At 28.4% G+C, this 14,406-nt stretch overlaps 1 protein-coding gene across 1 annotated transcript in view; it reads right to left on the bottom strand.

Moving 5' to 3' along the window:
- The window catches only part of LOC119674784, a 76,830-nt gene extending 67,666 nt beyond the window's left edge, over positions 1 to 9,164 (bottom strand). Inside the window, exons 1-3 of the mRNA XM_038085939.1 lie at positions 8,456 to 9,164; positions 2,113 to 2,298; positions 1,017 to 2,030 (exon numbers count right to left, since the gene is read on the bottom strand). Coding sequence (XP_037941867.1) covers positions 1,017 to 2,030; positions 2,113 to 2,298; positions 8,456 to 9,083 — 1,828 coding nt within the window. The 5' untranslated portion in view covers positions 9,084 to 9,164. The remainder of the gene's footprint in view (positions 1 to 1,016; positions 2,031 to 2,112; positions 2,299 to 8,455) is intronic.
- Between the last annotated feature and the right edge of the window lie 5,242 nt (positions 9,165 to 14,406).

The raw sequence follows: 14,406 nt of genomic DNA, 5'->3' as shown, positions 1-14,406 counted from the left end.
AAGTATAATACAGGTTACTTATATATCCAAAAAATATTCAATTTATCTTTAAATTAATATTAAAAAGGTAATAAAAGGGTTTTAAAGGTCTTGAAGGTCTTGAATAGTTCTAACGCATGTCCTGCGTTAGAACTATTGTGAATTACTAACCCCCCAACAGAATATTGTTATTGAAGTAAAAAATGGTAGTACGTTTGCATCGGTCATACCCAACGTTAGACCTATTCCGTACATAGCACTGACTTGGAACTTACAAAGTGTAAGATGATGTAGAAGACCTCAAGCAACTTGAAGGTGGATAGTTTTTACTGGGACATACTTTAAAGAACTGCACATAAAAGCAAGCAACAGCTTATAGCTTATATATTTTTAAAAAGCAAGCAATATATAAATTGCATTAGTAATTTCTGTAATCTTCTAAAAAGGAGTATGTAAATAATAATAATATATATGCTTTCAAAGTAATAATACACATAACCAATACTGATTTTGTCGATACTCTCAAAGAGCAGATTTCAGTTATCATTAGTAGAATGTTGACCTATAGTATTACATTAACTTTACATAAATATAGGGCATTATAATTTCCCATCTGGTAAAGCTAAATGCCAATTTATACAATCTCAGCCAAAAGATGTAGAGTGTATGCAATACTCCTTTTAAATTTACATAATTTTTGGTATGTAGGTAATAATAGTTTACTACACACTTGTTGGTAACTACTAACTCGTATATCTTTCCTTAGGGCTAATCTTAAGCATACAGTAAAATTTTCAGAATTCTAAGATGTTCTCTGAAAACATTTTATGCAAATCAAATTTATCATAATTTTAATCTTAGAAAAAATGCAAAATCATTGGTGCAAAACGATCTGCTACCGCCTGCATTATTTAGAATAACACCTTCGCGCATAAATGAAGTGGTTAATGAAGTTGATAATGAATATCAATGATATAAGCGGTGGCAATGTTGCTTACATAGGCTTACCTGAACTGACAGTGATGTTGCTGAGTTACTTCCGCGGTTCAATAAACGCTGATGATTTACAGTACCAGCAGCAGCAGCAGCAGCAGCAGACGGCAACCACGGCGAAGACAAGGCATAGACGGGAGTGGTTTTCGTTGTTGTTGTTGCTGTTGTTGCTGTTGCATTAGAGACGGTTGATGTGGCAGCTGATGTTGTTAGTTCATCATTTGATGTTGAAGATAATAACGGGGTTGACGTATATGTTGGATTTAAATGATCCCTGAGCTTCTTATGCTTTTTGCGATTGTGTTGTTGTTGTTGTTGTTGCTGCTGTTGATGTTGTTGATGTTGATGTTTATGTTGATATTGTTGATGATATTTGTCTAATTTTTCATTATTGTGATTTGGTAGATTAACATTATCGGAATTTTCTTGAATATGTCTAACACGCGTATTTTTATTGCGTCTGTGATGGTTGTTATGATCTTGTTTATATTTTATTTTGGTTTTTGATTCATTATTATCATGCCTATTTCTGTAGTAGTCGTTCTTATTACGCCTTCTGACCTTCTGTTCTTCATCTTCATATATTCCTACATTACTTAGTATCTGTAATCTGCGAGGTCCTGGCTGCTCATGTTGCTCCTGATGGACTTGTTGTGGTTCTGTATTTGCTGTTATCAATATTCTTCCATGAACAGATTCTTTCTGTTTATATTGTGGCTTCTGTTGGCTGGGTTGACTTTGCATAATATGTATTTTTCTTTGGTTGTGATTTTGGTGCAAAACATCATCTAATCCTAAATTGATATTCATATTTTCACTACTTAGACTACGTATATCACGTGGCGATTTATTGAGTTCGACATGCGTTACGGCTGAGATTCTTCGCTTATCGTAGCCAATGTGGAAAGGTTCATTATAAATATTGTGCTTTCGTTGTGCTCTGAATCGATTTCTACGGCAAGCCGATTGACCACACTCGGGTGCACAAATACATTTTGGACGGCCTTTGCGTTTGACGCATTTCTTATTTTCTCCACATTTTATGGCCTTGCAGGTCTCTAAAATTTTATATGCGTGACAAGAATTTATTTTTCATATTTTTCATATTTCATATTAATTTTGTTTAGTTTCTCTACTCACCCATGCAAGGTGCACATTCAGCTCCTTCACCAATTGTGGTTGCAAAGAAAAATTCCACACCAGTGAGTTCGCGATCGGTATACGAAAATTCCTGACTATAACCACAACACTCGGCTTTGCTAATGTTCATAGCGAAAATTTTATCACATTTAAAATGTTTAAATGAAGTCTCCCAACAAGTTCCAGCTACAATTAAAAATTAAATTCAATTTAACAGATTATATATAAATTTCGAAATCATAGTATAAAAAAGGTTGCAAAAATGAATAGTAGTATTTCAAATCCTAAAAAATTAATATCGACAAAATCAAGAAATTAGGTCAGTTATGAATTGTTGAAATATACAATAATAGAGTGCAATCTATGATAGCTATTTTGCTTCTATAATATGATGGGGAGATAATTTGAGCCTTTTGATAAACCTAATAATATATCTTAGCTAAAGACCATAAGTCTTATCAGTATAATAAAATTTGTACGGGTTACTGATCTCGTCTGGCAATGGCAAGACATAAGCAAATAAGATAGACGTCCAATTCATAGATTTTTCAGGCATCACTGTCCTTTATCTTTATTTTTGAAAGTAAGTTGTTCAATTAATAAAAAAATGTTTAAATTATAAAACTACTGTTGTAAATAATTTAATACAGTTTATGTCTACATTTGGCGATACTTCTACATTTGGGGATAAAGCCAAATGACCATCCTTTGTCATTGTGAAACGCTGGTACAACGATTTTAATCGTGGCCGCAGTGCGCTCAGTGATGAAATACGTGAAGTTTGTCCAAAATCAGTTGTTGTGCATATATAAAATATTTCACGATCATTTAGCCGTGTGAACGGATTGTTCTCGTTGGATCCCCCATCATCCAACAATTTAACAAAATCTTAAAAAGATGCTCGTAAAGTTTTGAGTGTAATACGGAAAACAAACAAGCGCCGTCGAACCATTCTCTATCTCCATCAAGACAATGCGAGTACTCACACATCACGTCTAACAACCGACTATTTGAACATTCAAAAAATCGGTGGGTCAATCGGTGAGTCATCCCATCAATTGAAGAATGACCTCTCTTCAAGAACAAGTCAAGAATACGACTAAATTGTGTGGAAAACGATTTGTGTCGAGGAAGAAGTCGTTGTTGTATGGTTTAAAAACCATTTTTTTGGAAGTGTCTGAAAAAGATTGAAAATAATGCCTTGACAAATAATTCGAAGGCATCAAAAGTGTATTTATCATAAAGGAAAATATTTCGAGAAACCATAAAGCAATTTTCAACGGCAAGTTAGCATTTTTTCATTATAAACCCTCGTATTTGAATCTTGTGTGGCTGATATTAGAAAAACTTTTTCTTTTGATATGTTTAGTCTTAAATAGGTCAAGAAGATTTAGTATACAATACTATTGATATATTCCTTACGGCACATCTTACAATAATGAAACCCCTAAGGGAATTTTTTGATAATGCATAGCTGGCAATAGCTTCATCATAGCATGGCGGGTATTCGTTTACAAACCGTCGTGAGTTTGACTACCGTCTATACAATCCTAAAAAATCGACTAGTAGTGACGAAATGCATGGTCAATAGAGAACTTTTGGCGTTGCTTGTGGACTCGTACTGTTACAATTGCATATCTTTTACATCCACATATTTAATTACACATTTCAAAGAAAATTAATATTATACAGCTTTAGTAACCGAAAATTATAGTTTGTGTTATCTCAAACAATTGATTTTATATATTTATACTTATTTCATTTATATTAAATGATTTAGTTGCTGCAATTTTAAAACACACTATAAAACACATTATATGGTTCTAAATATATTCAGAAATCTATATGCCCTTGCCATTATTTTAATGGCTCCATTTAAATATTAATATGACTTAATGACTGTTAAGGTATCTCCTATATAAGATTTATGGTGAATATGAATTTATTTGCATAGTTTTTATTTTCGTATTGAATTCCTGATTCATTATTTATTGAAATATATGCAATCTGCGTATTATCGAGCTAAATACTTGCACACCAAATTGGTATTATCTTTGATTTTTTCTAGTTTTTTGTATTGGGATGAAAGTCGTGGAATTCGAATTGACGTTCAATTTATTTTTCTTCTTTAAAATTTTTTATTTTATTTTTATTATAATTGATGCATATTATTCTATGCATTTCAGTACAAGGAAAAAAAATAGTTTTTTAAACTTTGATGTAAATATCTTTGAACACGTTTGAGAACTATCTTTGCCTCTAACAATTTGCATTTTTGCGGAGGTGTTGCATTGCTGCTGTGAAGCTCTTTCATTTTATTTAAATTGTGCATCACAGACGATTTCAATATAATTTATGGCTAAAAGTGAATTCCATTTTCAAATATAAAAAACAAAATAGTTCAAAATTTATGTACATGATTGCAATTTTTTAGAATATTTGTGAATTTGTAAGATTTTATGTTTTTTTTAATTTTTTTTATTTCTTAAACAAAAAGAATTTTTGAATTTCTCAAACTTTTAGAGTAGAACTTTTTTCAACTTCAAAAATTCCAAAGAATATGTCATCAGATCATCTTGAATACTTATTTTTGAACTAAACACAATTTAATAACAAATTGCATCAAAGACAAATTAATTTTAAAACAAATTTAAATTAAAATAAATTAAAAAAATTGAAATGTAAATAAAAAAAATTAAATATTAATTATTTATTAATATTTAATATTAAATATTAATAAATAATAAATAAATAAATAATTTATTTAATTAAATGAAAGAGAATAAAAGAAAATAAATTAAATTAAAATAAAATAAATAAAAATTTATTTATTTTTTCACATGGTTGATAACAACAAAAAAAATAAATAATAGAAAATAATAATAATAATAGTAAAAAAATAGTATAAAAAAACAAAATAATATGAAACAAAATAAAATAATATAAAAAAATAATATTTAAAAACAGAATAATATAAAACGAAATAAACTAAAATAATATAAAAAAACAAAATAATGTAAAACAAAATAAACTAAAACAATATAAAAAAAATAATATAAAAAAAATAATTTAAAAAAATAATAAAAAAAAAATAATATAAAAAAATAATATAAAAAAAATAATGTTAAAAAAAAATAATGTTAAAAAAAAATAATGTTAAAAAAATAATATAAAAAAAATAATGTAAAAAAAATAATTTTAAAAAAATAATGTAAAAAAATAATGTAAAAAAAAAATGTAAAAAAAAAATATAAAAAAAATATTATAAAAAAAATAATATAAAACAAATATTATAAAAAAATAATGTAAACAAAATAGTATAAAAAAAATAATATAAAAAAAATGATATGAAAAAAATAATATAAAAAAAATGATATGAAAAAAATAATATAAAAAAAATAATATAAAAAAAAATATAAAAAAAATTATATAAAAAAAATAATAATAAAAAAGTAATATAAAAAAATAATATAAGAAAAATAATATAAGAAAAATAATATAATAAAATAATACAAAAAAAAATAATATAAAAAAAGTATTATAAAAAAATAATAAAGAGGTTTTTGAAAAGTAGTGAACAACAACAACAAAAATACTTTTTTATATTATTTTAATTAATTGAATTTTTGTTTCGATTATTATCAAATATCAGTCATCAGGGGTTTTGGAATTATTTTTTGTATTTAATTATGCGTAAACAACTTTTTTTAGACTGCAAGTAGCAGGGATTGAGCTCGTGCCCTGCCAAATTTGAAGCTTAGAGTCAACGTTTATTAGCCAACTGACTAACATTTAAATGCTCGCACATTTAAATAATATATAAATTAATAATATAAAAAATAATATAAAAAACAATATAAAAAATAATATAAAAAAAATAATATAAAGCAAAATAAAATAAAAAAAAAATAAATGAAATTAATTAACAAAATTAAATTAATCCGGTTCTTTTAAAAAATTCTCGTGGATGCTCACACATTAAGCTACGTTGAAGGGGCGATCTTGTGCCTAAAGTCCACTTGAGCTCAAATAATTTTCCGTTGTGATACCATGGGTTAGTGTTATTCATGGGCAGATTTGAGGTCAGTGTACGAGCAACGCTGAGACACATGACATTTAAGTGAAAGTGAATCATTCGAATAAATAAATCTATAAACTTGACTAAGTTCCTAATTTTGCAGAATGACAACTTTTCAGGTCTGTAAGAAGAGGAACTTGAAAATTTTCAAATTTCTCCTAGCCAATGATGGACACTGACATATGAGGTAGAGAGAGATAGTTTCCACCTCATGCGCAGAGTTACAACTACGACAAAAGTCATTATAGAGTAGATCTAGTCACATATTGATATTGTAATATATAATAATATCGTAATTGATACCGTAATACTGCGCAGGTTATGTCTTAGTTGATGCAACTGTTTGGTACGTTTCTTGCCCAGTTTGGACCAAGTCAATTTTGAAATCTAGCAGAAGGATGCATGTGTCCAATTTTGTTTAGATGTGATCAGCTATTTTGGTTTGATTGCCAGTTTGGTCGTATCAAGAGAGAAAGTAATGCTTTGATCATACATTAAAACTCTTAGAAATAAGAACGTCCAGAAATGATGACCTGATTGAATGTTAAATGAGAACACACAATGCAAATGAAGGTGGATCACACAAATAAGCACTAATTTGTGTATGGATAATAGAATTTGTTGTTGTTAATATGATTTTATATTTGGTATTTATTCCAGAAAATTATGTGTTATATTATTTGGTATTACATTTTAAAGAATTATATATAAAAACCACATTTTCAATAACTTATAATATATAAATATTATAAAATTGTATTGAAATAATTATCTTAAAGAAAATTTGAAGTATTATATACAATATATAAATATATGTAAATATCAATATTTATGCATTTATAAATATATTATATTATATTTATTTTAAATTTTTTGTTATTATAAAAAATAATATTATAAAAAATGTTGTATTAAATAAAAAATTACACTTATTAATTTGTGTAAATTATTTTAATTATATTTTAATTTTTATAAAAAATTATTTATATTACACACTGAAGATAGTCTAAGTAAATAATTCGAAGTAAATAATTTTTTTTTATTTTTTAATTTTTTTTATATTTTTAACGGAAATTTTGTTAAAGAAATCATTTAAAATAAAACGAAATTTTAAATTATATACTAAAAATAAAAAATTCTATTATCCATACAAAAATAATGAATATCCATAGAACCATGTTCATAGAATAATCCATTATCATTGTGTGCTCTCTCTTTAACATTTGATCACGAAGTCTTCGAAGAGTTGCACTACTTATAATAATCGCAAACCTGGATATTCGAAGTCTTCAAATTCACAAAAAATCTAAATTTTTTTTAATTTCGGAGACTTCGTTTGCTTTGCGAATAATCAAATAATTAAATAACTTCGGATTTGAACACATCCATATAAAATGAATCGATTAATATTTTCGAGAAAGAAATTCAAAATTTAATAAAATTTTTGTTTTATTTTTACAGGTGTTTTCTATAGAAAGTAGAGACATGCGAAAACACAAAAGCATATTCAAAGGAAGCAGCTAAAGATATTCGAATGGGAAATCCTGGGAATATGCAAAAGAGGTGAATTGATGGAGTGATGAAAATGCTTTGAAAACATAGCATCAAAATATACAGGTGAATTGAGAATGATTCTTCGGCAGGTCTATGTTTTTAATGAACGGTTGAACCGTGAAAGAAGAACTCGTCTACATACCCCACCACAGGTATGAGCACTATGAAAATAGAAATTTATTTCCATAAATAAATTTCAGCATTAAATCGGTGGGCAGCATTAAATCGTTCGAATACCTATAAAATTATAAAATATCGCCGTCAATTGGACTCGCAACAGAGGTATAAAGAACCATTTATTTTTTTGGTTAAAAATGCTCTAGAGGGATTTTAGTTTCAACAAACTGTACTACGCCGCCTTGTATTTTCAATAGATTGAACAAATAATTTAACTAAATATATGATTTAAATTTATTTATAACTATTTATATTAGAAGTTAATTTTTTTTAAATTCTTAAGCTCCTAGACTACTTGTAATAAAAGTTAACTGTAATCTCTTCAAGTTTAATTGATTAATAAAAAAAGTATGTTTAAAAGTAATTTCATTAATAAAATGTTAATTAAATTTTGTTCACTCAAATTGTATAATAAATAGATCTCATCTAGACAAGCATCGCATAATTATGGGTTTTACTTTCATAGCAATTTAGCTGCATACTTAATTTTAAAGTATAAAAAAAAAAAAATAAAAGATAAAGTATGGAACTCACCTTCCACACTCCGAGCAATTAGCGCAAATGCAATAAAAACTGTCATGAGTATTGACAACGCACTGATACGTTTACCACAAACCAAAACTGGCAAATGCTTCATTGACAGCTTTGTCGTTGATGGAGTTGATGTAAAGGATGGAAGTGCTGTTAAGAGATTATAATGATTCGACACGCCATAAACAAGTTTCCGGCGCCAGTATTTCATAGTTGGCCAGTGGCATTGATAAAGTGACACTTTTCGACACCTCGCCACTGTTGACAGTTCATCATAATTTTCTACATAATTTACTTTATCAGCAGCGCTCAAGTGGTTCGCTTTGATGCATTTGTCTTCTGCGTAAACTGTAGCAACACTGACAACAGGTCCATCCTTTGGATGCAATAGGTGGCTTTCAACTCTACTTTGTTGCATATAATTTTTTATAATTAAAATAAATAGTCTTAAAATATTTTTAAATATGCAAATATTAATATTAAATTTTTTATTGAATGTTCGTCTGCAAATGTGCTTCTCAGACTCTTGCTGCGGTTCAGGTTCTAACTGCACTTCTCTACGCTTGTATTTATAATTTGATTTAAGAAAAATTAATGTATCTCTCTTGATAACACTATAGATTTCATTCATATTTAAGATTTCGAAAATTGGCTGTGCCAAGTCGAGCAAGTGAAGAACTTCTTTTAATTGCCAGAGAATTTATTATATGTATTAGGTTAAGATCTTCTTAAATTGTGTTCAGTAAAGTGTTGAAGTATTTGTTATAACTTGCAGAGTTTATTTATATTATCTAGAAAAAAATAGATACATTTAATTGATTGTTATTATAGTTAATATATATATATATATTTATAGATAAACATGGATTCTTAAACTAAAGCATTAAACAAAGAATTTCTTCCCCTCTTCCCATATTTCAATCTACTAAATTATATATAACATAATATATATAAATTACATAATTACATTGAGGTTTTAAATTGAGAATATAAATTAATGTAAAGCAACAGTTGTAAGTATATAAGTTCCCAGTCACTTTTTTTATTTTAACCCTTGGGAAGCTCATTTTATTGTGTAAGTGGCAGACAGCGTGTCTTTTTGTTATTTTCTTTGCTTAATTGTCGGGAAAAGGCTGTGCTTGCCGCCGACAACTGAGAACGATTAAGAGCTTAAGTGTGCTACTTCGAAAAAAGGGGAAATCACAGAAAATGTAAGACACGCAATGATTACCTGAGTTCAATGTGACCACAAATAAAAAGATTAAGACAAAAAGTTATGTCTGTCAACTTATTCACTTATTATTTACCTTAAACACCAATTTAAATAAATGTAAGTATGTAGATATGTACGTTTAGTAGTCAACCAGTTTAACGAAAGATAGCCCTTTCTTTATATCGAATAAATAAGTTAAACAAGTTTCACACCAAAATCGTAAATATTTTGTATAAAATGGTTCCTTGTTAAAATATATTTTCCAAAAAGGTTTATTTACAAAAAGTGGAGAGAAGAGAGCAATTTCTTTTTTTGGTTTTTGCTAAATTATTGACTATTCTATATAATGCATGCATGATTCGTTATAGATTTGTCTGGATGCTGTCATTCGTTAAATTGGGTGTTTGAAATATTACATGATTGTTGTATAAAAATTGAAATATATTAATAGTTAGTTATCTTTTTATAATATATTGTGATATTGATATTGAAATTTATTATATTACAGTCAAACCTCTCTATAGTGAACCTCCCTATAACGAATTCCTCTCTATAACGAAGTTTTTTTGAAGACACAGCGATTTTCATATATTTGAACCCCTCTATAGCGAACCTCTCTATAACAAAACTCTCTATTGTGAATTCCTCTCTATAACGAAATTTTTTTTTTGCATACAAAGAAACCTCTCTATAACGAATTTATTCAAATAAAAGTTAAACACTCAACTTGTCACTTATAAGAAACTTCTTTGTATGCAAACTATTAACTTGTTAGAAGATTTGGATTTGGAAGAGTTCCTTAATAAGGAAAAAGTAAAAATGTCTGGAAAAACTAAAATTACAGACTCACCAATATACAATTAATTTTTTAATGTTTTGTATATATATATGAATAAATAAGACTTAAATATATTTTTAAAATAAATACGCACATATTCCTCACTCAAATGCGAAAAAAAAATTCAAACAAAAAACATTCTCTACAACGAGGTTTGCCTGTTTATGTGAAGAGGCAGAATAAATCGAGTTGACTATTGTGCTCAAAGCCAAAAGAAAGATTCAATGCCTATAACAAATTATGCTACTCTTAGTTAAATACCTTAGTTTCTTTAGTGAATCTAAGAAGATTGGAACGAGTGACTGAGAGAAAGAGAGGGGGAAAAAGAAAGTGGGAAAGTGGAAGAGAGAGAAAGAGAAGGAGGACGAGAAAATGAGAAGAAGAGAGAGAGAAAGAGCGAGAGAGGGAAAGAGAGAGAAAGAGCGAGAGAGGGAAAGAGAGAGAAAGAGGGAGAGAGGGAAAGAGAGAGAAAGAGGGAGAGAGGGAAAGAGAGAGAAAGAGGGAGAGGGAGAGAGAAAGAGGGAGAGGGAGAGAGAAAGAGGAAGAGAGAGAGACACCGTGAACAGCGCAACAATCTCAATAAAATTCTTGTAAATGTTGGACAATAAGAGAAAAATTACTCTGTGTTGTGTCTCCATCTTAGAGACGTGATTGAGACGTTTAAACTGTGATGATATCCAAAATAACTATCTGGGCCCCCACTATGTTGTTTCCTGTGAAGACACCGAGCAATAACCAGGGGTTTTTTCATCTATTTCGAAAAATAGCGATATTTTAAAAGATTGTAGTAAGGCAATGCCAGCTTTAATTATTTTTAACATTTAACTGATAAATTACATTTTAATTAAATATACATTAAGTTGTTCAATGAGCTCTCGAAGTGCTATCCACTTATTATTTTCAAATTTTTTTTTATCAAAACATATCTAACAATTCATTCTGTTATTAAATAATTTTTAACGTTACCATCGCTATGGTACTGGTAAATGTTACAAATAATACTGATCCTTCTTAATATTTTTTCAAAGATTTACAAGTGGATTGATTTGTTAAAAAGTGAAAATAACAGGCGTTAAAGATTTAAACGATGTATAGAAACTACATCGACACCAGAAGAAATCGCAGAATTACAGCACAAGGGAGATTATGTATTGAACGATAAAGATTTAGTAGATTTAGTAGTAATTTGTTGCAAAACCTAACATAATCACTAAATATAGGTTTCCCTTTGGATTTGACTCTTCTCAGACTATAAAATTTTTTATCGAAAACAAGTTTTATGGCGGTTGAAGAGAAATATTTTCTATCTGTTTATTTATTCCAGTAGCATTTCAGTAAAATTTGGTAATGGTCAGTTAATATAATAGAATGTATGTCAATAATATTTCATCGATATTCTTTTTAGAGAACATTTACATATATTAAGATTTCTAATCCTTGCAAAATTCGTATATTTTTTGTTGTTGTTGTGACTTCAATGATTTTCAAACAACTACTAGTGTCAATAGAGCGAAAGAAATGTTGTGCTACTGCGAATATGGCTAATTGACGAATATTATCTTTTCTGACAAAAAAATGTTTACAATTTAGCAACTCATGAATAAATAGTATAGAGTTCATTTAACAGGGATGTCATATGAAAATTTGTATACTTGATATTTAGAATACAAAAAAAACTGGGGTTTGTGTATTGGACAATAATTGATGATAAATTAAGATCGTGGTCGTCAAGTGTATTCTAGACCACTTCATAAGCAAATCCGAAAAAAACGTTGATTACAATAGCCTTTAAACAAACTATAAAAGTAAAGCCAGGTAAGTTTTAAAACCATTTAGATTTTACCGAAGTTAAAAAAATAGTTACTAATATCGATTGAGTGAGTGTGAACATGTTTAATTGCTGAACATCATTTTTTCTGATGAGAAGGTTTTTTAATAAAAAAATGATTGAATTTATTTAATAAAGAATTTTTACGAAAATTTGAATATTTGAGTAGCCACAAAAACTCATAGTCGTAATCGCTCTCTGTTAAAATTTTAGAAATGTTGAAATCCTCCTCTTTAATGCGAATGTTTATAGCGAATAGTTTTGGATGGGTAACCTCGAACTGCGGGTAACCAACATTTTCAGTAACAAAGATTTGACGTTTTAATAAGATTTTGTTAAATGTTTTAATTTCAAAGCTAATCTGAAGCTATGGTTAAACAAAAATTTCAGTAAGAGAAAACTGTTGTTTGAATATTTCAGGCCAAAAATTTTCAGAGGTGCACTGAAGCTGTTAATAACCAAAGATTTTGGTAGGAAATATTAGGCGCTTTAATAATATAGTGCGGCATCATAAAAATCAGGCTCCAACCTACATTGGCCGAGAGGTAATGTTTTACAATTATTTTCAACCGTATAGTAAACTTAACGCTAATGCGATATAAGTCCGTTCCAGTAATCGGTGTAGTGCATTTTGCATGTCAAGGTTATTTGATTATATACAGTTAAGATGGTCTATGGGTAGATCGAAATATCAGTTATAAATAAATTAATAAATTATAATTTTTGTTTGAGGTAAATAAATAATTTAGTGTTTTTATTAATAGCTTTTTAATATTATTTAATGTAATATAGAACAAAAAACGATCTAAAGCCTGACAAAAAATAATTACGTATATTAGGTATAGATATTTCAAATAAATCAATACTAATATAGTGTTTTCATAGGCTGGTCAATTTTTTATTATTGTTAAAAATAAAATTAAAAAAAAAAGACCGAATTATTTTATAATTCTGATTTTCGACTTTAATCTAAAGTCATGATATATCCATTTAATATATCGAATTATCGATTTTATAAAAATTATTATAAAATAATAAAATAATTTTTTTCTTTCTTAATTTTTATTGCTAACAATAATAAAAAATTGATCAACTCTCTGAAACTTGATGAATTCTGAAAAGGCTAGGTAACTTAAGTGTTGGTTTATTACAAATATTTATATTTATTTATTTTTTTGCTGGACTATAGGTATAGAACCCAGGCCTGTCTTACAACAAGCTTCCAGTGTTCTCTGTTTTTTGCTTTCTCTTTCCAGTTTCTTATTAATCTCCTCTAGATCATTCCGGACACTATCTTTTTATAGTTTTCTTGAATTTCCTATTCTTCTATTGCTTCTGATATCATTCTTGAATATCTTGTGTTGCACTCTTGTTTCTGGCATTCTTATAACGTGAACTGGCCACATTAAATGATGTTTTTTAATGAACTTACTGATTGTATCATGTTCAACTAGTCGTTTTAACTCTTGGTTAAATTTTATGCTGTATACTCGATTTTTTTGTATAGGTCCAAAAATTTTTCATAGAATTATTATTTGAAATAATATTATTTTATTCGCATCAGCTTCCATGTCACCACTGGCCCAGGTATTTATAGCTACTAACACCTTCTATTGTTATGAGTACCTTCTGCTCAAAAAGTATCCGGATTTTGTTGTTTGTTAACTACTCCTTAAATAAAAGACCTTTTTCAAACATTTTTTTTGTTATGTTGGTACACCCTTTCTTGACATACATATGGTACAAATTTGAGCGCCATCTATCAATTAGTTTGTTTACAGCAGCTGTTAATATAAGACTACCTCAAGTGCATTTAGCGATTTTTACTATGAAATATTCTTGTTGTACGCGATTTTTTGACCAAACACAGCACCAGTGTCATCGCTCAGGCACCATATTCGCCAGATCTGGCGCCGTGCACTTTTTCCTGTTCCCGAAACTCAAATTGCGCTTTCGTGGTAAGCGTTTTGAGTCGATTGAATCGGTAAAAGAGAATTCGCTGAAGGAACTAAAAGCCATACCTTCACGGGCTTACGAAAAGTGTATGGAAGATTGGGTTAAGCGTTGTGCATAAT

Source organism: Teleopsis dalmanni, chromosome 2, assembly GCF_002237135.1.
Source record: "Teleopsis dalmanni isolate 2A chromosome 2, ASM223713v2, whole genome shotgun sequence".
NCBI lineage: Eukaryota > Metazoa > Arthropoda > Insecta > Diptera > Diopsidae > Teleopsis > Teleopsis dalmanni.
The sequence above is the reverse complement of the archived record's forward strand: the minus strand, read 5'-3'. Positions and strand labels throughout refer to the sequence as shown.